This window comes from Anolis carolinensis, chromosome 1, assembly GCF_035594765.1.
Source record: "Anolis carolinensis isolate JA03-04 chromosome 1, rAnoCar3.1.pri, whole genome shotgun sequence".
Lineage (NCBI taxonomy): Eukaryota > Metazoa > Chordata > Lepidosauria > Squamata > Dactyloidae > Anolis > Anolis carolinensis.
The window spans coordinates 88,653,229-88,678,028 of NC_085841.1; the positions used below are offsets into that span (position 1 = coordinate 88,653,229).

Sequence of the window (24,800 nt, forward strand, 5' to 3'; positions counted from 1 at the left end):
GGGAAATAAATTGGATGCATTTTTTATGGAGATATGTTTCTGCTTTTTGTGAGTGTCGGGGGTATGGAATGCATCCTGCAGCTTGGGATTCATTTGGAGACAAAATGTGCATGAAAACGTATTTTTTAAAAAATGTGTGTTTGCGTGTGTGTTTGTGTGTGTGTGTGTGTTGCACATAAGCACTGAAAAAATGTATACACATTTCCGAGAAGGGGAAAAATATTGCAAACTGAAAAGAACAGAATGGGAACAATGGTGTAAAATTAAGAACATTAGAAAGACAAAAATATATAAATTTGCATATTCTTAAATAAGAGTTAGAAATGTATGGGGTTTAGATGCAAGCAGAATAGACAGCTAGCAGAATAAAGTCCCCTTCTTCCCGAAGCATTCCCTTGAGTCCAGTTTTCTGGGTTCCTTTCTGAGTCACTTCCTGTGGATATCTCATCAGCGCAAATAACTTAGGAAGGCTAAAATGTATCCAAATTGCTTTTCACATTTATAGGGTATTTGGGGCTTGACTAAACTGAAGTGGTCCAGAGGTCACTACTTGATGTCTACATAGACCAGGGCTCCTTCTATGATTATGAGGTCTTTCACAGCAATGGGGCTGTCCGACAGAAGCAGAGGTGATAGAGAAAGTAAGGTGATAGTCCAGGTGAGCCAAATAAGTTTCAACCTAGCTGAATAGTGTACCGTGTTTCCCCAAAAATAAGACAGTCATATTATTTTTTACTCCCAAAGATGCGCTAGGTCTTATTTTCAGGGGATGCCTTATTTTTCCATGAAGAAGAATTAACATTTATTGTTGAACAAAAAATGAACATTTATTCTATACTATACAGTAGTTGTCATCACAAACCAACATAACTAAACCAGACAAACTGTGACTCCTGTCAAGAATTTCTTGTTACTACCATTATTTCCATATACAACTGGTATGTACATTTACCAATCCTGCATGCTATGATGTTTTGTTTGGTGGGCACCGGGCATGCTTCCAAACAAAAGCTTTGCTAGGTCTTACTTTCGGGGGAGGCCTTATATTTAGCAATTCAACAAAACCTCTACTAGGTCTTATTTTTTGGGGATGTCTTATTTTCGGGGAAACAGGATAGTTTCTGCCTTGCTGCCACCATAAGTTGGGCACAAAACATTTCTTCTTTGTTCTGGCCTCAAAATAACTGGCCACTGTAGACAAGCCCTTGCATACAAAATATGCTTTTAAAAATAATTGAGCAGTTCATAAGACCTCCATACTCATATGTGTACCCCACACCCTTACCTTATAGTGACCCCTTTATTATCTGTATACACCAAATGCATACAAAAGAACACTAAAATGCACTTTCACTCAACAAATAACATAGACAAAAATGAAAATTAAAGCAAGTTTCTAGTATATGTAACTGCAGAGATATCTTGAAAGAGAGTGAGTTGCCACCTTGGGGTCTATTAAAAGCAAAAAGAAGAATGAGAATTGGGGGGGGGGGGGGTTAAGCTACCAGTAGTTTGAGAAGTTCCTTGAATTGGATACTTTGGAGGGCTACCATTAATTGAAATTTTCCAAACTCTCTAATATATTTAAATTAAAAGTAGGAAATTTAATTAGGTTAATTGGATCTAAAAGAGTGTAATCATGCCAAGTATCGACCAATTACAAAATGTTGGCAAAACATGTTAACTGTCTCAAAGGATCACATTGAAAATATCAGCTGAAAATTTGTGTTAACATTTACTTCACTGTATTAAAATGTAGTGATATAAATGTTGGACATAAGGATTTAGAAGTGGATGGTTATCAAGATAATACAAAAAACATAATAAAACAGAAGATGAACTCATGGGTCAATAAAGCTTCCACACAATGTATGCATATTATAATTCCACTATTGTATTTCACATCTCCCACCAAATAAAAAAAATGCTGATCTTGTAGTCCTAAAGATTTCATTCTGAGTTGGAATCCTTATCCAGCTTACAAAATGCTTTCTGCAAAGCCTCAATACTTCATTTCTGTGTTTGCTTACTGAATTTTCATTCAACCAAGGTACCTTTCTCATCAGTGAGGAATGGCACTGAGATATGGTACTAGAAGACTGAAGGCGAAAGAAACTTCAGATTAATTTTGATAGGTGCTCATAGTTACTATACTTTCATTTGTTGCTAAAAACTAAACCTAATATCTACATTAGGAGCAACCAATGCAGACAGAGAGGTGCATATTCACTAGTGCTATAGTGTGTATTGTGGATGTACTGAATTGCAGTTATATAAATTGAGACACAACGTATTTGGTTTGGATAGTTGAATTATTAGAATTTTAAATAAAGAACTGTGTCATATTTGAAACAAGGCAAAATTATACATTGATAGAGTTGTGCCATTTTACTAAAATCAAAAAAGCGGAACTAAAAAGATATTGGAACAAAAATCTGGAAACATGTATGATTTACATCAAACCTCAGCAGAAAGATTGTATGATAAATCAATTTCAGTGTAATAGATAAAGATACACAAAATCTGTTGGTTTAATTATGGTAGTCCAGATCTGAGCTGTACATAACTGGGACCACTAACAGTTAAGTATTGCCTGGCAGGCTGCCGTATAGTCAAAGAATTAAAATCTATTTGGAGCAATATGCCTGCATAGTGAGTAATGCCAGAGGATAATGCCTACTGGGCAAATTGTTCGCCATATGCAGAGTAAATTACAATCAAATGTAATGTTTGTTTTGCAAGAAGGCAGCTTCATGCAATATTCCCTTGCCAGTGAATTATGATGGGTTCTAAAACCAGCTCCACTAAAAGCTCAAATGGTGTGGGGGCAATCGCATCTTGCTTTGGAGAAATTAGTTGCAATGCGTTAAAAAGGGGAGACTTGGCTGACATATCATTATTAATTTAGAGAGTGCCGTGGCAGCTGCCATACTAATGCATTCACATAATAGACAAGGCAAGGAAAGATAGGAGAGATCCCAGTGCTGAAACAAGGGTCTTCACCCCTATTAAGTTGGTTTGCAGAAGCCTGGTGATCTGTATGCTGAAACAAGCCAGAGGAACTTTACAACTCAAAGAGAAAATAAATTATTCTGCATTAATTAACTTATTTTTACAGCCTTCAGAAACAGCCTTCTAAAAGAGAGCATTGTAGCATCTGATTGCTTGCATTCAGGTAACATACATTGAAGGAAATCACAACAAATGTTAAATTAAACCTCTTTATGTTTCTGTTAATGATCATTTGTTCAGCATCTTTAATATGCAGTGATTACAGTCTTTATCTTGTTCATTTTCAGTACATTCTGAAGAGAAAGTTATTCTGCTTTTTGCTCTAATAAAAAGGATTGGAAATTGAGAAAAAAACTGTCCTAATGTCATGCAGTGAATCTAGGGTAGAAAGGGAGGTGGAAATACATATGAATTCTGACTGTGTTCATTGGCCCACAACGACTCTTATTCAGATCATTTTTGAACTAGGTTCTGAACAGAGAAAAATCAAAATGCTATTTTTACTACAGGAGAAGCTATTAAATTACAGATTAATTAACAAAAAATAATAATAGCAAAACTTTATTTCTATCCCACCCTATCTCCCCAATGGAGACTCAGGGCAGTTCACAACATACAACGGTAAACATTCAATGCCATAAAGTGCAACCAAAAAACAAATAAACAAACCATAAATCAAATAATAACATGTTAGACATCAACATCAGACAATAATGAGACATTACAGCAAATTAAGTATCAATCAACTAGAAATTCACATTTTGATGAGTAAATATTTAAAAACAACATTTCCATATTCCATTCCATTTTGTTTGTGCCAGATGTTTTATATGTCCTCCTCTCTGTATGCTTGTGAGCATAAAAAGGTCTTTTTTGAAGGAGAGCAATGAGGGGGGCGTTTTGATCTTCTTAGGGAGGGAGTAATAATAATGTAATTATTAGCAGTGATTTAAACATTGAAAATGTGTTGCTTTCTTGTTGCATGTGGTCAGATTATCTCCAGCCCTATGTCAAACCTATCACAAGGTTTTCTTAGCAAGATTCTCAGGGAGAGTTTGCCTTCCTCGATGTGAGAGTCACCAGCTACCACTGTTACATCAGGTAATATCCTGAGCGCACAAATCTTGTAACTCAGATTTCTGTCTCTGGTGCCTTGAATTCCATCTTGGGAGAAATCCTCAAGAATAAATAAGTAAATAAATAATCCTAGTTCTCATTACAGAAAATAAATATGCAATGCAATACAAATACTGCTCACAGATACCAAACATTGAGACCTAAATCCTATTGTTAGATATAACTAAAGGAGACCCATTGAATAAAAGCTCATTATGGTAAGACAACATTTAAGCAGCCGCCATTGATACAGTGGCCTATTCCAGTTGGGACTAGCAACTAGATTCAGATTTGAGTGCCATGTAATTATATGAATTTAAATAAGATTATGTATCAAAATAGTGCATGAAGCAAAGAAAACTCTGTCAAACACAATTGATTTAGTTTGATGTTTGGTTCTCCATAGCCCTTTGAGATATAATAAATGATGCTCAACTGCAGATTGTGCTTCTCTGGCTACATTATATTTCTGAAATATGTTTGTATGAGTCTGAACACTCTATTTGCCCAGAGAATCAGTCCTAACTCAAACAGCATATTCCATGATTTCATTTAATGTAAATGCTAACAAAGGAAAACTCAGTTCTAGAATATCATAGATATTAGGTCCCTAACAGAAATTTACTACACAAAAAGTCAAGAAACTCAAACAAGGAAAATACAGATTCACTCACCTTGCACCCACTGATAATATCATGGCCCCAGTGATTTGGTGCACATTTTTCACACCGTTGTCCTACAGTGTTGGGAGGGCAGATACAACGGCCAGTAAATGGGTCACAATTATTACCAAGATGGGAACACTCACAGGCTACAAAGAAAAGGATAAGAGAAGAACAGATAAGTGTGATGACTCATGGGCCTTGTAGTTAGTTCCTAGTACTATTGTGGCAGACGAAGAGGAAAACATGAGGTTTTCGCCGGTTCAGCAAGAGCCGGAGTCTCTTCACCTGCAGGATGTTGATGTTTGCCCTCAAGAATTCAGCCAAACAGGCCTTGGGCAGAACTCCCCTCCGTTTCCCAGGAGGGAAAATTATTCTAAAGACAGGGGAGTCAGGGAGGCTAATCGGAGAAGCCTGAGAATCGCTGCCAAACAAATGGCTGATTAGGTCTGCTTCCCTTGGGAAATTCTAAGGAGTCATGCATCTGGACAGAGTTGGGTTTCGCTTCTCATTCTCTAGGGAAAGAGTTCTGTTGGCGGGAAAACGAGACCCAATATAGGTGTTTGGCGCGAGGGATTCTTTGCGGAGTCAATTGATCAGCTTGAGGAGAGAGATCGTGTGTGGACTTCGTAATCCCAGTTCCTTGTTTCCCGGATCAAGCTTCAAGCCTTGCCCTGTCTCACGGTTTTACCATGGACTCTGTTTCATGCTTCATGTTCGCCTTGTCTTCAGTCACGGATCTAGCCAAGAATCAAGTTTATTTCCAGCCTTGTTGTCAAGCTTCATTGGACTCTAAGACTCTGTTATTTCCCCCACACTATTGCTTGGCAAAGTGTGTGTTTCGGTCAAGTGGATTAAAACTTTGAACTCTAATATCTTATATTGGACAATACATTTCTGGACTATATTTGACCTCATCTGAAAGGTCTGCTTCTGAACTATATTCTTCACTTGTTTTTATTGATTTTATATATTTCCTTAATAAAGATATTAGATAGAGACTGGCCTCTGTGTAAGGTTATTGGTGCTCTGCAGCCAGGGACCTGACAATAAGAAAAACAAAATCAGCATTGTTGTTGTTTTTAAAAATATCTGGATATATAATTTTCATGAGAATGTTCATCGATTGTTTCTTGCAGGGGGTTCATTCAACCATAAGTTGGGAAGATGATAACTGAACAGATGTCCCAAAGTAGATTAGTCATTTTGCATTTTTCACTGTTTTCAGACATCAGTATCATTTCCTATTAAATTATCCTTTAAATTGTCCATTAAAAAGATTAACAAGTGTGATATTAAGCAGCCCCTTTTTTTATACAAAAAAAACTTCCTAGGAAATAACTCCCAGAACCAAATACAAGCAGAAATTGATTTTTAAAAGACATCTTAGATGTGTTTGCTTTATAAATGTCAATATTCTGCCCTTTCCTCCTAACAAAATATCTCTGTAGGATTTTATTGTATCAGGAGACACTTCTTTTAGCCAGATTTAATATCAGACAAAAATGGAACCAGTGCCAAAAGGGGGATCTAATTCCTAAGAAGGAAAACAACTGATATATTATTGTGGTTGAAGTCATGTGCCTTCAAGCTAATTATGACTTATGGTGACCATAAGGAAAACTCATTACTGGGTTTTCTTGGCAAAATTTCTGCAGAGGGGGATGTCTTTGCCTTCATCTAAGATTGAGAGAGTGTGGTTTGCCCAAGCTCACCAAGTAGGTTTCCATGGCTGAGCCAGTCCAACACTCAAACCACTACAACATGCTGCCCAAAAGACCCATAGGGTCTTGGGGAAAACATTTTTAACATTCAGAAACATGCATTCTGATCACCATCAACACATACTAGAAGAAATGGTTGCTTACCTGTAACCATGTTTCTTTGAGTGCTCATCTGTGAAATTTGCACATATGCATGCATGCACAGCAAGCTCAGAACCCTCTAACAACCTCTCCTGGATCTTTAGCCCCACCACCTTCCCCAGAAAGTATATAGCCCATGGGACGGGCTGTAGCCTCAGTTCTCCTGCCGCAGTGCAGCAGCTGGGATACATAGGCATGACAAAATGTGGGGATGATGGGCGGGGATATGCAGATTTCACAGATGACCACTCAAAGAAACCTGGTTACAGGTAAACTAAGCACCCATTCTTCTTCATTGTGGTCTCTGTAAAATTGCACTACAGTAGACTAGTAAGCTACACAACTTGGTTGGCGGGTATTATGCCACCGCTGAAAAAAGGACCGCTCTGTAAAATAGTGCATGTCGCTTGGAGACGATATCAATCTTGTAATGGGTAGAAAACATGAGCGGGGTTGCCCAGCTGGCTGCCCTGCAGATATCTTCTAATAGCACTCCTTGCATGTATGCTATTGAAGCAGCAGTGGCCCTAGTAGAGTGGCCTCTGATCTACAAAGACAATTCCTTATCTTCCTGCTAGTAGGCTAGTCAGATTGCAGACACTACCCATCATATCAATCCTGTACTTCAAAAACAGCATAGGCAACCTCCTGACTGCTGCCGTTCTATTGATGTCCAGGAGATGAAGGGAGTATTCCAGATTCATGGCTGGGTTTTGAAAAATGGCTGGCAGGATTATATTCTGTGTCTTGTGAAAAATAGAGGCGACTTTTGGCAGAAAAATGATGTCAATTTGTAGCACCACCTTATTCTTGTGGAACCGCAAGTAGGATTCAACTATGTAGAGGGCACAAAGCTCACTAGCCCTGTGGGCTGATATAATGGCCACAAGAAACACTATGTTCCAGGACAAGTAAAATATGTCTGTTATTGCCAATGGCTCAAAACGCAGCTTCGTGAACTTCCGGTGGTGAGAATGGCAGTCGCCAGGATCTTTTGAGTGTGCTCAAGAGATCAGCCCAGCAAAGTGATCAAGGGGGAGGAAAACCCCCCTCCGACTGGGAAAGCAGTTGTGAGTTGCTAAAATCTGCAGCATTCCAGCCGAATGGCAACCAGGTCTCTCCTGGAGAGGGGAGACTCTGAAATGTCTGGGAAAAGGGATTGCAGCAGGCAATGACTGGAGCAAATCACAGCTGGGCAAGCTGGATCCATAAAAGGGTTAGTGAAGACTGACCACACCATTTTAAAGATTCGAGCAAATGAGGGAAGAAACAAGCAAATACCAGAGTGAGTGTAATTCATTCCTTTCGGGAAAGAAATAGCCTTCTAGGTCAAATATCTAAGGTATTGCACCTTAGGTTAGCTTCACCTTGCTAAAGACATCACGTTGCACACAGAACGTAGTCTTTTGTAGTTTATTAAGAAATAGGGAAAAGATAGTTCATAAAAGGTAAAAGTTCAGTTCCAAAAGATAGTTACCAAAACAAGGCTGTAAGAAACAAATCCACAGAAACATTAGGCATGAAACAAGGTTCTTTCTAAAGAAACCAAAGTCCCAGAAACGAGAATACATCCAGGCTACAAGATAATACAGGAGAGCAGACTTGGTTCTTGATTCAAGCGAGGAAATTGCTTTGACGAAGATTTCCCTTTCAGCAGACTGTTTTAATAGCATAACATGAAGGCATTTCTTTGCCCTTTGACCTCCCTCTTATTTGCTATTCTGAGACTTCTGCGCAACCCCCGAAATTCAAAACAACTAGCCTGATCTAGAGAAGCGTCCTAATCGCTTTCAAGTCCACAGGGTTCGTTAGTGTTATCAGGCTGAGGCTGGGAGCTGCTCATCATTAAAAACATCATTTCTTCCTGTGGGAAAGCCTCCCTGCTCCTCATCTCCCACAGCAGGAACACTCTGCACCTGATTCCCATAATTCCCATCAGAGTCATCTTGAAACTCATCCTGAACCTGAATACCATCATCATGCACTTGCATCCCAGAATCCTTATTAGAGTCACACAAAGGCTGAGTCACAACATAAGGAATCTCTGATCTACTAGCTATAATATACCTGCAAACCTAGAAGCTCTTATAATGTGTGATTCTATAATTCAGTAAGCCAATAATTTAACAATTTAAGAAGGACAGAATTATAGACAGAACAACAGAAAGAGAGAGTGGGAAAGATAGAAGCTAAAAAGATTGTAAACTCACCAGAATCTCTAAGCACCATGTTGTCCCTGAAGATGCTTTCTCTATAAACATTGATCTTACAAAGAAACCACTGGAAGATATAGAGCTATAGCACCAAGGGAGGAGTTGAAAGGACACATGGGAAGTGAACCCAGAATCTGAATAAATAAACTAAACATAGAGCTACTAAAGCAGAGGTCAGATTGAAATACCAAGTGGCAGTTTGAGGGTTCGTTTTTTTAAAAAAGCAGAGAAAGCTGCTCTGCAACAGAGACAGAGAAGAAGGCAGACAGCAGGAGAAGAGGAATGGAGAAGGGAAGTATACAAGAGATAAGAAAAGTGCTGGTGCAGACCGGAGAGTGAGAGAGTACTGTGGTGAAGAAAGGTTAGCAGAAAGAGAAGCTTACTATGGCAGTAAAAGAGGGATCAACAGAGACGAGGGACAACTGCATAGAAACTCATCAGAATCTCTGCATAGAACCAGTGTGATAGAACTGAGAAACATTATGGCTACTTACAAATCAAAATTACAAGCCAGCCAGAAAACACTAATAAGACATGACTCAGCCCCTGATGAAATCGGATTCAAGGAAATATACCAAGAAATACTAAAGATATCACAAAAACAGGATGAACAGCACAAAAAATACAAGAACAAGTACAAGATCTTAAAAAAGAATTAAAGGGGGACATAGCTGCAGTGAAAAAAAGAATTTGAAGAACTTAAACAAGAACATAAAGATATGAAGAAAGCACAAGGAAAAGTAGACAGAAAAATGAGGAACTTGGAGGTGATAAATCAAAAATTACAGGATTAGATAGACATGATGGAAAATAAAGAGCTCGAACTTCAATTGAGAATAAGGAACTTAGAAGAGACAGAGAGAGAAGACCTGAGAGCTGAAATTTTAGCATAACTATGTAATTGTCAGGCTTGGAAGAAAACAAATAAGGGATGAGATACTTAAAAAATCTGCTGCAGAACCAATCATATACAACAAAAGATGATAGTGATCATGAAAGAATCTTCACTAGGAATACTTAACAGGAGAAGAAAATATTCATTCCTCACAGATGAACTAAAAAAGAGAAACATCAATTTTCATTGGGAGAAACCTGAAGGCCTAATGGTCACATATCAAGAATCAAGACATTGGCTGAAAAGCCAAGACATTCTATCAAAGATATATGAAAAAGAAAGGCAATGAGACAGCAGACCCTAATGAAATAGAGGGAAAAAAGGATTATTGAGACGCAGAAGCCAAAGATGAATACTCACTGGAACTGAAAACCTATCAGAAATGAGCAGGAGAAAAAAAAAGATTAAGAGAATTCTCCCCAGAAAACTACACCCTGTACACTCCCCTGGCAGGTCAGAAAGGAGAACAAGCAGAGAATAATGAAGATGATGGAATTCAAAATATACTCAAATAACTTAAATGGAATAAATTCAGCATCTAAAAGGAACAGAGTCTTTAATTTGTTTTAAAAAGGCAGATATGACCTGATTGCAATACAGGAGATGCACATTTGTAACAGACAGGTTGCACACCTCGTAAATAAAACATTAGGGAAGAAATTCTATTCATCTTCAAATGAGAAAAGGAGTAGTAATATATGTAAATGAAAAAAAATCCCTGCTAATTTGGCTTTTAAAGATTCTGAAGGAAGATTTGTAGCGATTAAAATTGAAATAAGCAATAAATTTTTTTAAAATTGTAACATTTATGCCCTGAATGGGCGGAAAGTAAATTTTTGTAAAGACCTTCAGGAAACAACAAGAGAACAGGAATTTGATTAGTTGATATTAATTGGGGACTTTAACGGGGTAATAGATCCAAAATTCAATAGAACATCAATTAAAACCAATGACAATAACGGGAAGGCAGGAAAATCTTCCTTAAAGTCAAAGAAAACCTTCACCTCGAAGATATATGGTGTTTGCAAAACCCAGACAACAGGGATTACACATACTACTCTAATAGGCATCAGTCTTGGTCCCGCATTGACATGGTTTGGGACTACAAGAACGTTAGCTACAAAAATTAAGAAAATAGAAATATTGCAAAGAGTGAACTCAGATCAATGCGCTCTAAAAAAACCAAATCAATGAACATCAAAGACAATATAAATGGAGATTAAAAGATAATCTAATAAAAAGACCAGAAAATATAGAAAATATTAGGAAACCTCTGAAAGAATATCTGCACCTAAACTATATAGAAAACATACCCAAACAAACAGTGTGCCTGTAAATCAGTAATGCGGCGCTATTTAATATCACAGAGCCAGGCACAGAATAAATTAAGACTCAAAGATTATAATAAAGTAATTGATGAGATGAGGAAAAAAGATGCTTAAATCCTTACCTACAGATAAAACAATAAATACAGAGATAGAAATATTTAAAAAACTGCCAAGAATTGTTACATAGTGAAAGTATTGCCATATCAATGAAATATATAAAACAAGATTACTTTCAAAATGCCAACAAAATTGGGAAATGGTTGGCGAGGAAAATTCAAAACAAAAGACAAACCCAACGTATCACTAAGATTAAAAAAGACGGAAAAATATTTTATGAAAACCATACTATAAGTCAACAATTTAGAGACTATTATGAGAAACTATATGCCGCAGAAGAAACAAACAATGATGAAATTGTCTCCTATCTAGGAAAGCTAAAACTGGGAAAACTAACAGATGAACAGAGACAAGGCTTAAACAAAGAAATCACGAATGAAGAAAAAAGCAATGCCATCCGCAATCTACAAAATAAAAAGGCCCCAGGACCTGACGGCTTTATGGCAATTTTTTTTACAAAACCTACAAAGAAGAGCTAACTCCACTTCTAAAAGAGATTATGAATGATTCACTGACAAGCAAAGAATCCCTCAAACATGGGAAGGAGCCAATATAATGTTAATTCATAAGGAAAACATGGACCCTGAAAACGTTAAAAACTATTGCCCAATCTCACTATTAAACATGGATTATAAGATTTTCACATCAATACTGGCAGACAGACTAAAACGTTTTTTGACAAATTGGATAAACGAAGATCAAACCTTTTTTTGCCTAACAGACAGTTACGGGACAACATAAGAAACCTCATAAATACAATTGAATACTATGACAAAAATAATGACAAAGAGCTTGCATTGATGTTTATAGACGCGGAAAAGGCTTTTGACAAAGTAAGCTGGAATTTCATCTTTAGAACCGTGGAGGAATTAGATATGGGATATCAATTTATTAACGCAATTACGGCAATATACAAAAACGAGGAAGCAAAAATCATAGTAAATGACCAAGAAAACTCAGAAATAGTAAACATTTATAGAGGAATGAGACAAGGCTGTCCCCTATCTCCCTTGCTTTTTATAATGGTAGTAGAACTGATGTTAAAAAATATAAGAGAAGATAAAAAACTAACAGGCATGAATTTCAGAAATGGATTAAGAAAGTTGAGGACTTCGGAAAACTCGCGGTTTTCAAACTAAATACAGAGAAAACCAAAATACTAACAAAGAATATGACCAAGGATAGGGTTAAAGAATTAGAGGAAGAATCAAAATTGAGAACAGAGAAGATGATTAAATACTTAGGGGTCATTATTACTACAAGCAATATTAATCTCCTTAAAAACAATTACGAGGATAAATCGAAAAATATCCAAAAAGACTTGAAAAATTGGAAATACCTAAATGTCTCACTGTTAGGGAGAACTGCAATTATAAAAATGAATACTTTGCCAAAATTACTGTTCTTCTTTCAAAACCTTTCCATCATAAGAAATAACCACCTGTTCAATAAATGGCACAAAGAAATCTCAGAATTTATATGGAACTGAAAGAAGCCCAGAATCAAAACAAAAATATTCACAGATGAAAACAAAAGAGGGGGACTAGGGCTGCCAAATATGAGATTGTACTATGAGGCATGCGCCCTTACGTGGATCAAAGATTGGGCAACATTAGAAAAGAAAAAACTACTAGACCTGGAGGGACATGACTTGAGGTTCAGGTGGCATGAATACCTTTGGTACTAAAAAAAGAAAGTAGAAAGTAATTTTAATAATTATTTTATAAGGGCAGCGCTAATTAGAGTTTGGCATAAATACAAGATGAGACTTTATAATAAAACTCCATTATGGATATCTCTGGTAGAGGCTAAATATAAGAAAGAACTGCAAGAAGATAAATGGCTCACGTATAAACAAATTTTAAAGGCCCAAGATAAAGACTTGACAATAAAACATACGATGAAATCAAGCAATCGAACCTGGAGATAACCTGGTTCCAATATTATCAAATTAAAGAATGTTATAAAGAAGATAAAGTAAAGGGCTTCATGGTTAAAGATAATATTTGGGATAAAATATAGAAAAAGAAACAAAAAAACTATAAAAATATTATATAATCAATTACTAGAGTAGGATACATAAACAGAACTGATTAAACCCTGCATGATACAATGGCCAAAGACCTCAGCAGGACAATTAAACTTTAGGAATGGGAAAATATGTAGAACAAAAAACTAAAATATACTGCTTCAATAAACCTAAGAGAAAACTGGCTTAAAATGTTCCACAGGTGGTATCTCACCCCTGAGAAGTTGGCAAAATTCTATAGGAATGTGTCAAACAAATGCTGGAGATGTGAAACAATGAAAGGTACGTTCCTCCATCAGTGGTGGTTATGTAAAAAAAAAAATCCAGAAGTTCTGGGAAAAGGTTAGGAAAAGTATGGAAGAAATCCTCCAGGTCAATATTAAAATGAAACCAGAATACTTCCTCCTGAGTATCACTGACATCAAACTAGACAAAAACCAAGAGAAATTTTTCTTTTATCTAACCACAGCCACTAGAGTTATCATAGCCAAAAAATGGAGACAATGAGAAATACCAGATATATATGAATAGACTACTAAAGTACTTGAGATTATGCAAATGGACATTCTGACAGAAATAATAAAATTGGAACATAAAATAACAGGACTGGTCAAGAGTGAAGGACTTCCTAGAGAAACAACGAACACCATTAATTACAGAATTTATGTGAGAAGTCAGTAAGATAATGATTTAAACATAAAAGATAGAAGGTGGAAACTGTATAAGATTGATATGAAACATGCCAGAAAGGAATGAATTGGAAGGCAAACACTTTTTTAAATATATGTTTTTTCTTTTTTCCTTCCCCCCCCCCCCCCTTTTTTGCCTCTCCTCATTTTTTTTTCTCTTTTTTCGGGTAAGGTCGGAGTCTGCTAGAGAGACCAGAAACATCAGGAGGAGTGGTGTGCGGGCAGCTAAGAAATGAGCTCCCCGCTGCCATATAAATAGGGTGAAGCTGTTCCATTTGGAAGCATTTGATAGCCTGGTTGATGTGCTGCATCAATGATCGTTCTCACCACCTTGGAGTGGGGTAGGACTGGTTCCACCACGTGGTTAGGCATAGGTGATGCAAATCTGGATGAAAGCGCCAGCTGCCCTGGGCTGTGAGAAGATCTGGTCGCCCTCTGAGGGGGACAAAGAGTCATTAATGGGGCAAACCATGATTGCTGAGGCCACCATGGGGCGATGATGATGCAGCTGGCCTTGTTGGCATATAGCTTTGCAACCACTTTGGCCACAAGGGGAGTGGGCGGAGAGATGAACAGGAGAGGCCCATGTCAGTTAAACAGGAATGTGTCTCCTAGGCAGCCATACTGTAGGCTTTGCGGAAGCTTTGAGCAGTAAGATTGGCACTTTGTGTTGCCTGGTGCTCCAAATAGGTCAACCATGGGCAATTCCCATCTCCAAAAGAGGGTGGAAGCTTTGTCTGGACAGAGAGATCACTCGTGGTTGATAAGCACTGTCCTGCTGTGCCAGTCAGTCAGGACGTTGTTATTTCCTGGAAGATGTACTGCTATGAGACATATCCCCTGGGGATGCACCAATTTCATATGACTACAGTAAGACCGAGAAGTGCGATGGACTGCATGCCCCCTGTTGTCTGTCACGAGTTGCATTACATGCCCCAGGAGTGAAGACTCGAAAGCCCCGAGGGCCTTCTGAATGGCTACCAGTTGATATGCCACCCAGCCTCCTCTGTTGACCACAGGCCTTGGGCTGTGAGGGTGCCTGTATGTGCCTCCAATTAGTGAAGACAGGCATCCATCATGAGTGCCATTGTTGGCCCTGGAGGGCCAAAAGGTTTGCCCGTGACACCAGCAAAGTGAATGCCACCCTGTACATGCCACCATGGGGGGGGGGTGCATGAGTTGTGATGGAGCAGGTAAAACACCCGTAGGAACCAGGCCTGTAGGGGCTGGAGACAAAGGTGCATTGATGTCATGTGTCCTAGTATTGATTGGACGTGTCTGGCCAGTATGGTGGGGTTGTGTAGTGCCTGCAACACTGCTGATTGAAGAACCGGAAGATGTTCCCTGGATTGTATGGAATTCAAGGTAGCTCCAAAAAGCCGGGTCTGCTGTGTTGGCCAAAGGTGTGATTTCTCTTGATTGACAACTAGGTCAAGACCCTGAAGAAGTGATAAGGTGATTTTTATCTGCCCGAGAAGCTGTGTCTGAGATTGAGCGACTAGTAGCCAGTCGTCAATATATGGGTACATTGTGACACCAAGAAGCTGAAGGTGAGCCGCCATCATGGCCATGCACTTTGTGAAGACCCATGGTGCCATGGAAAACCCAAAAGACAAAACTTGGAAACAAAAGGCCCGCTGCCCTATCATAAATATGAGGTACTTCTGATGTTACAGCCTGATGACAATGGTCTTTGAGATTTATAGTGGTGAACCATGCCCCCTTGGGCAGCAGGGGAAGAATGGTGAGATGGGTCACCATCCATAATCTGTGTGCTTGGATATAGTGTTTGAGACCTCTGAGGTCCAGTATTGGCCACTGGTTGCCGTCCCTCTTTGGGACAAGAAAATAGCACGAAAAATTGTGCAGAAACATTGATGGATGCAGTGGAATGACTGCTCCTTTACCCAACAGGGTGTGAACTTCATCCCAAAGAACTTACATACTACCCTCCGGACTATATCCAGGACCCAGCCATCTATCGTGATGGTCCTCCATGTGGGAAAAAGGTGGCCAACTGTGCGCCAAACCATACGTGTGGATTGGGACCCGCATCTGTGGCGGAAGTGCTCATGAGTGCTGAGATATGATGTGGCCAAGAAAACTGTTCAACCGTGTAGGGAAGGGTAGTGTTAATGGAAGGGCATGTTCAGCGCTAAAACCAACACCTTGGTTTGCTCTGATATCACCCCTTATCCTGCTCCCGCAGTTTGGATGGTCCAGGCTGCCTGCTGGAGGTGGGCAACCTAGGCTGTGACACACCTCATGCTCTGGTATAAGGTCTGCAGGTATATGTTCCCAGCAGTGGCCATCTTGTCCTGGGTTGGTATGATGACTGGGGAGGGAAGCCAAACTTATGTGCAGCTGGTGCAGCTCCTGCATGTTCTTTAGTTGGGTGCCTGTGTCCAGGTTGAACAAACCTTCGTCATAGGCAGAAAGGGCTTTACCTTTCTCTGACAGCATCAAAGCCTGGAGCCTATGTACCTGCAAATGGCCGTAGCTGTTGCAAATAGCCTGCCTGCTGTGCCTGCCATGTGCTTGGCCATCTCATTCTGAGCTCTTGCCAGAACCATGGTGGAATGCCCTAGCAAGGCTCTGTTGGTCAGCAGGGAGGAGATCCAGATAAAGGGCAATCTTTCCCCAAAGGAAATCTTGATATGCTGCCATATACACACCATTGTGGGCAAGGCACCAAGCCTCGCCTGAGGGCACTTTCTTCCCCATCGTCTCTATCTTTCTGCCTTCATTATTTGTTGGTGTAAAATGTGCCTTGTGAGACTGTTTCCCCTGTGTGACATCAACAATGACAGAGTTGGGCTTGGGAGATGTTACTACCCACTGAAAGCTCTACACCCTATGTGGCATGAGCCTGCTTTGAGACATCTGGAGCCACCATTGATGGTAGGTTCAGTGTCCTAGCCAACTGGAGAAGGTAAGGTAAGGATGGCACTGGTGTGGCCACAGGAGCATGTTGTAGCTGTTGTTCCGACAAGAGGAGCGGGTCATCCACAAACTGGGGGGATGTGGGTGCAGAGAAATTCAAATTGTGTTCCAAGTGGATCATAAGGGCTGAGAAACCCTCACCTGCCGTGCCTACAGGTGGTGGCTGAGCATTTGCCATGGCAGCGGATGAATCAGCTGATGTGTCAGATGCATCAGGTAACAGTACAACCAGTGAAAAATGAGACGTCCCAACTGCCACATGAAATGGGCTCCATGGGCCCCCAATTGCACTGTGTTTGACAGTACCAATGGGGCCTGAATATTGTGATAACAAGAAGCATCTGTGGACCCAGTCGAGTGATGGACATGTTCAAAATATGGCCTGTTGTAGGGCTGTGCCAAATAATACGGTGGCAAGCAATCTTGATAGTGATACCATGTTAAAAACCTCAATCATCAGGGTAGTGCCATGGTGGGCTTTGGGATCAAGAGGACCACAGCATTGCCCCCAGAGATGTACCGATGTGAATTTCTCTCAAAGTGAGAAATGCTGCCAAAGCTGATAATGTTGTCCATTTGATTAGCAAATGGACTGGATATGTTTGTGTGTACATCAGCAGATATTTCTGTAAACATAGATTTGTAGACCAGGTTTAATATGCTTTCTACCTTTAATTTTGTCTAAGATACACACAGTCAACACATCCAACTGTTTTGATAAAGCAGTTACTTTATTCAAAATGCATATTATTTTTATGAAAGAAAAAAAATCTTTGACAGCATTTCCTTTTTAGGAAACTGCTAGACCTTTCCTTAAGTTTTCTGACCTCCCTGGGAAGATTTGCTTGTCTGTTTCTTTAATTAAATGTTTAGGCAAGTCTTGGAAGGGCTTGAAGCAGAGCAACTGCAGGGTGCCAGGGAGTCACAATGGGACTTCTAGGAGATCTTGAAGGGCTGCAGCCCATCATTGCACCCAGAACAAAAAAAAAAAAAAAAAAAAAAAAACGAGATGTGTGTCCCCACAATCCTTTATGAAGAATGGAAAGGAGGAAGATTTGACCACTTTTTTATATCCCCCATGCCTTTGTGTGCCAAGAAGAGACTTTTTAAACAGGAAGTGATCACTTCTGGTGAATGTATGAGTACTGTTATATTATCTAGACGGAGGCCAAAAGAGGGTGCTAGAGAGTGGAGGATAGTGCATTTTATTGTGTGTGTGTGTGTGGGGGGGGGGGGGGGGGCTGAAGGAGGAAAACCAATTCCCCCTTTTTTGCTAGTTGTTCCCCTCCCCCCTTTTCCTATCATAAATGTGGAGATGGGTGGAGGGAATAACAGGAAAACAGGGGGAAATGGTTTTACTCTTTCAACCCATCCTCCACCACCAAAAAATGGACTATCCTTCTCTCTCTAGCACCCCCTAATTGCTTCCGCCCAGATGATGGGATACACACACACACACACAAAATTTTCTGGGCCTAAATTTGGAAATAGTGCCAAAAACATGGCAAAAATTGTCCCATGTGACCCTTAGAGGGCACAGGCCTTACTTTGCCCACTGTTAAGGGATGGTCTCCAAATGCACCCAAAGAATAAAGGCAAAATGTTGTTCAGTGCTAAAGGAAACAGGCATTCCCACTTTTCTAGTTCCATAAGCTCTTGACACTGTCAATTTAGATCACAGGTGTTGTTTCTACTTCGTATGTGTTTTTTTTCTACTTCATTTATCAGACTTCTCATTCTTCTCCTTTTGATACAGGAGTGTAATTTGAGATGAAACCATCAACCAATGTGCATTATTACATATATATTTAAGACTGAGGGAGATGACTTTGACCCCATCATTTTAGAAACAAGTCTATTGGAAGAAGTTTTCGCAAGAGAAAACAAGCTTTTTGAACTTGCAAGTGCTGCAAAAATGACAGACCACTGAACTCATTCGCTGTGTGTTTGTTCCATCCCCATTTGCACTAAGAGCTTTAAAACTACAGCTACCATTTGTTTTTAATCTTATGTTTTATCTTCAGTGAATTCAAGAGTTGACCTCCTACTCTTACCAAGTGCTGACATGTTTAAACTTTTACACAACAATAGACATGCCTTTATAGATTCGCTCTTCTTTCACAGGAACAAAATAGTATGGAGACACAAAGTTAAATATAATCCAAAGAAACTGTAAGACATTTTATCCAGCCAAGAAGGTCATGTCTTTGCCACTTTACTGCACAGCTGAAACAGACTGAAGACACCTTTTACAAAGCAATCCTATACGGTTCCACTGGAAAGTAATTCCCATGGAACATCATAGGGACTTGCCTCTCCTGTTTAAGTAGTATAAGGGCTGCTGTCCTAATAGACCCCAGGCTACTGTTTTGATACAAACACTACATATATAAGTTCCCAGTTTAAGCTTTCAGCAATTCTAGTCATAAAGATCTGAGTAGGAAATTTTGCAAAGATTTCTCTGTCTGGGAATCTGAGATGTGTTGTTAGAGTGAATACTACAGAACAAAATGGACTTGTAGTTTTACAAGAACTTTAGTCTTTACTGACAAAGAGCTCTAGTGCCTCACCAAACTATAAATCTCAGCATTCCATAGCACTGAGCCATGGCAACTAAAGTGGTGTCAAGTCAGTACCCTGTGTTACATTTGATATTATATTTAGTAATTCTATTATATTTCCTTCCTTTTCACTGCTGTCAGCAGCCCTGAATGTTGCATGTTTGTAACTATTAGGTAGCAAGAACTCAATCCTCTGCCTCCTTACTGTGACTGTAAGTCCCATTTAATATAAAAGAGCTTACTACTACTACTATCATGTAGAAATTGAGTGTAAACACAGTCCATTACCAAACTGTGCTCATTTTGTATGTGGCTGAAAAATCTGCACAAGAATGTCTATGTAAGTACACATTTGTTCTGCATTTTATTGTAAAATGCACATTTACCAATCCACTTTATCTAAATGTATGCAGTAAGACACACCCATTATGACATAGGTCAGACATCTCAGAGGTGAAGTGAATGTACTTAAGGCAGAAAAAAAGAGTGAGAAGAATGCAAGAACCAAAAAAGTGCTTATTCTACAAAATGCAGGGTTTGAAGTTTAATGAATACCAGCTCATATGAACTGCTGAGGAAAGGGAGAAAAATTCATACTTAAAGGGAAAGGATTTCTATCAATATAGACGGTTAAGAATATAATCTGATCAGTGTAATTGCACCATTTAAATGCTTCAAATGGAGGATGAAATAATGATACTCCAAATAGGCATTCATTTCTCAGCAATTCTGCCTGACTTAGCAACTGCATTCACAATTTTCCTAGGAGACACCTTCGGATAACCTAATCTACACTGCCATATAAAAATCCAGATTATCTGCTTTGAACTGGATTATATGGCAGTGTAGACCAGGCATGGGCAAAATTTTGCCTTTGGGCCACATTGTAAGTCCAGCCAGGTGGGCCAGGCCAGGAGGGAGTGGAGCCATTCGTATGCTGGGTGGGGTAGGCCTGTGAAGTGTAGGGCCCAGGAGAGGACAGGATCAGGATGGAAAAGGACAGGGCCTGGCTCATCCTCAGGTTGCCCTCGCAGCATAAGGATGGGGCAACCATCCTTATACTGGGAGGAAGGCAGGACATACAGTGACTGCCCTGATCCTCCCCCCCCCCCCCGATCTTCTGGCAGTCCTCTTGACATTATGCCAGGAGGAAGGCGAGAGAGGCAGCGGCTGAGAGTGCTCCAGAGGGCTCTCAGCCAACATGTGCCTTCCTTGAGCAGTCCTCCCGGCATAAAGATGTGACTGCTTGCAACATTTTATGCTGGGAGGAAGGCAAGATATGCAGTGGCTGAACGCACTCCAGAAGGCTCTCTGCTGCTGTGGGCCACCATGTACTTATGCCAAAAGGACCGAGGTAAGCACCCTGGGGGCCACATCTGGACCCCAGGCCTTAGTTTGCCCATGCCTAGTGTAGACTCATATAATCCAGTTCAAAGGAGGTATGGATTATCTTCTTTAATAATCTGGATGATATGACAGTGTGATGTGCTTTCTCGATATTTTTTCTGTACATGCCCACCTTCTCAGAGTGAAGAGATATAGTAGTCATGGGTGATTTCAACTATCCCGATATCTGTTGGAAAACAAACTCGGCCAAGAGTACAAAGTCCAACAAATTCCTCACTTGCCTTGCAGACAATTTTATGGTCCAGAAGGTAGAAGAGGCAACAAGGGGATTAGCTACTCTTGATCTCATCTTAACAAATGTGGAAAACCTGATCAATACAGTCGAAGTTGTCAGATCCTTAGGGGCAAGTGACCATGTGCTCCTGCAGTTTGTGATACAATGGAAGGCTGAAACTAAGACAAGTCAAACACGCATTCTGGACTTTAAGAGAGCTGACTTCCAAAAAATGAAGGAAATACTGAGCAGCATTCCAAGGACACTAATATTAAAAGACAAGAGACTTAAGGATGGATGGGAGTTTTTTAAAAGTGAAATACTCAAGGCGCAAATGCAAACAGTGCCAACAAAGAAAAAAAACAAGACAAGTGCGAAGAAGCCAGAATGGATGTCCAAAGAACTTCTAACCGGGCTAATACTCAAAAGAGACATGCACAAGAAGTGGAAAAGGGGAGAAATCACCAAAGAAGAATTCAAATGTATAGCCAACTCCTGTAGGGAAAAGGTTCGCAAGGCTAAAGCGCAAAAGGAGCTCAGGCTTGCCAGGGACATCAAATACAACAAAAAGGCTTTTTTGCCTATGTTGGTAGAAAAAGGAAGAACAAGGAGGCAATAGGGCCTCTGCGAGGAGAAGATGGGGTGATGGTGACACGGGACAGGGAAAAGGCAGAACTAATTAATGCCTTCTTTGCCTCGGTCTTCTCACAAAAAGAAAGCCATCTTCAACCTCAGCAACATAGAATGGATGAAGGATTAGGGGAAATCCAACCCCAAATAGGGAAACAAGTTGTCCAGGAACACCTGGCCACTCTAAATGAATTCAAGTCCCCAGGGCCAGATCAGGTACATCCAAGAGTATTGAAGGAACTAGCTGAGGTTATTTCAGAACCACTGGCAATTATCTTCGAGAGTTATTGGAGAACAGGAGAAGTCCCAGCAGATTAGAGGAGGGTGAATGTAGTCCCTATCTTCAAGAAGGGAAAAAAGAACGACCCAAACAATTACCGTCCGGTCAGCCTCACGTCGATACCAGGCAAGATCCTGGAAAAAATCATTAAGGAAGTGGTCTGCGAACATCTAGAAACAAATGCAGTCATTCCGAATAGCCAACACAGATTTACCAAAAACAAGTCATGCCAGACTAATCTGATCTCTTTGTTCGATAGAGTTATGAGTTGGGTTGATACAGGGAACGCTGTGGATGTAGCCTACCTGGATTTCAGTAAGACCTTCAACAAAGTCCCCCACGACCTTCTGGCAAACAAACTAGTAAAATGTGAGCTAGACAAAACTACGGTTAGGTGGATCTGTAATTGGCTAAGTGAATGCACCCAAAGGGTGCTCACCAATGCATCATCTTCATCTTGGAAAGAAGTCACGAGTGGAGTGCCACAGGGTTCTGTCATGGGCCCGGTTCTGTTCAATATCTTTATTAACGACTTAGACAAAGGGTTAGAAGGCACAATCATCAAGTTTGCAGACGACACCAAACTGGGAGAGATAGCTAACACTGCAGAAGACAGGAGCAGAATTCAAAATGATCTTGACAGACTAGAGAGATGGGCTGAAACTAACAAAATGAAGTTCAACAGTGTGATGCCTCATGGGTTTTGTAGTCCTGTGCCTAGTGTCACCGTGACAGATGAGGATGAAAACATGGGGTTTTCACAGCCAGAGCCAGAGTTTTTCCAGATGCCTGAGGTTCTTGTCCAAGAACCAATTAAAACTGACCTTGATCAATGCTCACCTCCCTTCGCTAGAAAGCAATCCTTCTCGGCAGATAGGGGAGTGAGAGAGAGAATTCGGAGGAGTGCCCGAATTGCTGCCAAGCAAGAGACTGATTTGCCATGTTTCCCCTGGGAAAATCCAGTGAGTCTCACACCTGCAAGTTGGGTTTCGTTCCCTGTTCTCTAGGGAAAGAGAACGCTGGACGCCCGTTTGGCGGGAAATGAGACCCAGATAAAAGTATCGGGCTCTGTTGATTCTTTGCGGAGACAACAGCTCAGCTTCAGGAGTGAATTCCATGTTCCCAGCCTAGTGTGGACTTCGCTAAGTCCACAATCCAGTTTCCTTGCCTCGCCTGCTCAAGTCTCCAAGAATTGCCTCGCTTTGTCCTTAGTCACGGATTTTGTTCTTAGAATCAAGTTTTCGACTACCTTGCCTCGTTTTGAACCACGGACCTTGTTTCCTAGATTCAAACCTTGTTCCCAGCTTCCTTGTGGATTTAACCTTGTGCCTTGAAAGACTTTGGACAATTCCCCTCACTATTGCCTGGCAATAGTGAGTGTTTCGGTAATGGATTTTATCTTTGAACTCTAATATCATTTATTGGACAAACTATTCCTGGACTATTTTAAACCTCATTTGAAAGGTCTGTTTCCGGACTATATTCTCTACTTGTTTTTATCCTTCTTATATATTTCCTTAATAAAGATATTAGATAGTTTTATTGGCCTCCGTGTCTGGTTCTTGGTGCCCCGCTGCCTTGGTGTGTGACAAACAGGGACAAATGCAAGATACTTCACTTCAGCAGAAAAAATGGAATGCAAAGATACAGAATGGGGGACACCTGGCCTGACAGCAGTATGTGTGAAAAAGATCTTGGAGTCCTCGTGGACAATAAGTTAAATATGAGCCTACAATGTGATGCGGCGGCAAAAAAGCCAACGGGATTCTGGCCTGCATCAATAGGGGTATAGCGTCTAGATCCAGGGAAGTCATGCTACCCCTCTATTCTGCCTTGGTCAGGCCACACCTGGAATACTGCATCCAATTCTGGGCACCACAGTTGAAGGGAGATGTTGACAAGCTGGAAAGCGTCCAGAGGAGGGCAACTAAAATGATCAAGGGTCTGGAGAACAAGCCCTATGAGGAGCAGCTTAAAGAACTAGGCATGTTTAGCCTGCAGAAGAGAAGGCTGAGAGGAGACATTATATGGCTACAAATACGTGAAGGGAAGTCATATGGAGGAGGGAGCAAGCTTGTTTTCTGCTACCCTGCAGACTAGGACACGGAACAATGGCTTCAAGCTACAGGAAAGGAGATTCCACATGAACATCAGGAAGAACTTCCTCACTGTGAGAGCTGTTCGGCAGTGGAACTCTCTCCCCCGGAGTGTGGTGGAGGCTCCTACTTTGGAGGCTTTTAAGCAAGGCTGGATGGCCATCTGTCGGGGGTGCTTTGAATGCAATTTCTTGCTTCTTGGCAGGGGGTTGGACTGGATGGCCCATGAGGTCTCTTAACTCTACTATTCTATGATTCTATGATTCTATGAAAAATAGACATCGGTAGCCTTTGTAAATCAGATTAATGAGACTCTATGGGACTAAAAAGAGTGCCATGCAGAGAATATGATAACACCAGGGAAGATCAAAATTATAGCAAAAGTCAATGCCATCCTTTTGCACCAGTGGGACTCATGGAGAGAGGCAAAAGTGAATTGCTGGGGTAGCTGATCTAGCAGGGAAGTGCTCCTGTGGGGTATGGCATGATTGTGGGCTTCTTCCTTTTTTTGCTGATATTATTAAATATCATTGAATAATCAGTTAAAATTGTAGTTATTTAAGTACAATGAACATTATGAATGTTTCTAGTAGCAATTATCAGTGCTTCTATAACTAGAAATATTTAAAGTAAGTAATCATAGTGGCTGTTGATATGAAGCAGTCATTTGGTGAATGCACTATTTTTTGCTTTACACCATATTCTATTATAAGTGAATCTTTGAAGCTCCATGCTTTTTTATC

At 40.3% G+C, this 24,800-nt stretch overlaps 1 protein-coding gene across 1 annotated transcript in view; it reads right to left on the reverse strand.

Moving 5' to 3' along the window:
• The window catches only part of lama2 (laminin subunit alpha 2), a 630,991-nt gene that overhangs the window by 203,285 nt on the left and 402,906 nt on the right, over positions 1-24,800 (reverse strand). The window contains 1 exon segment of the mRNA XM_062978830.1: positions 4,803-4,939. Coding sequence (XP_062834900.1) covers positions 4,803-4,939 — 137 coding nt within the window.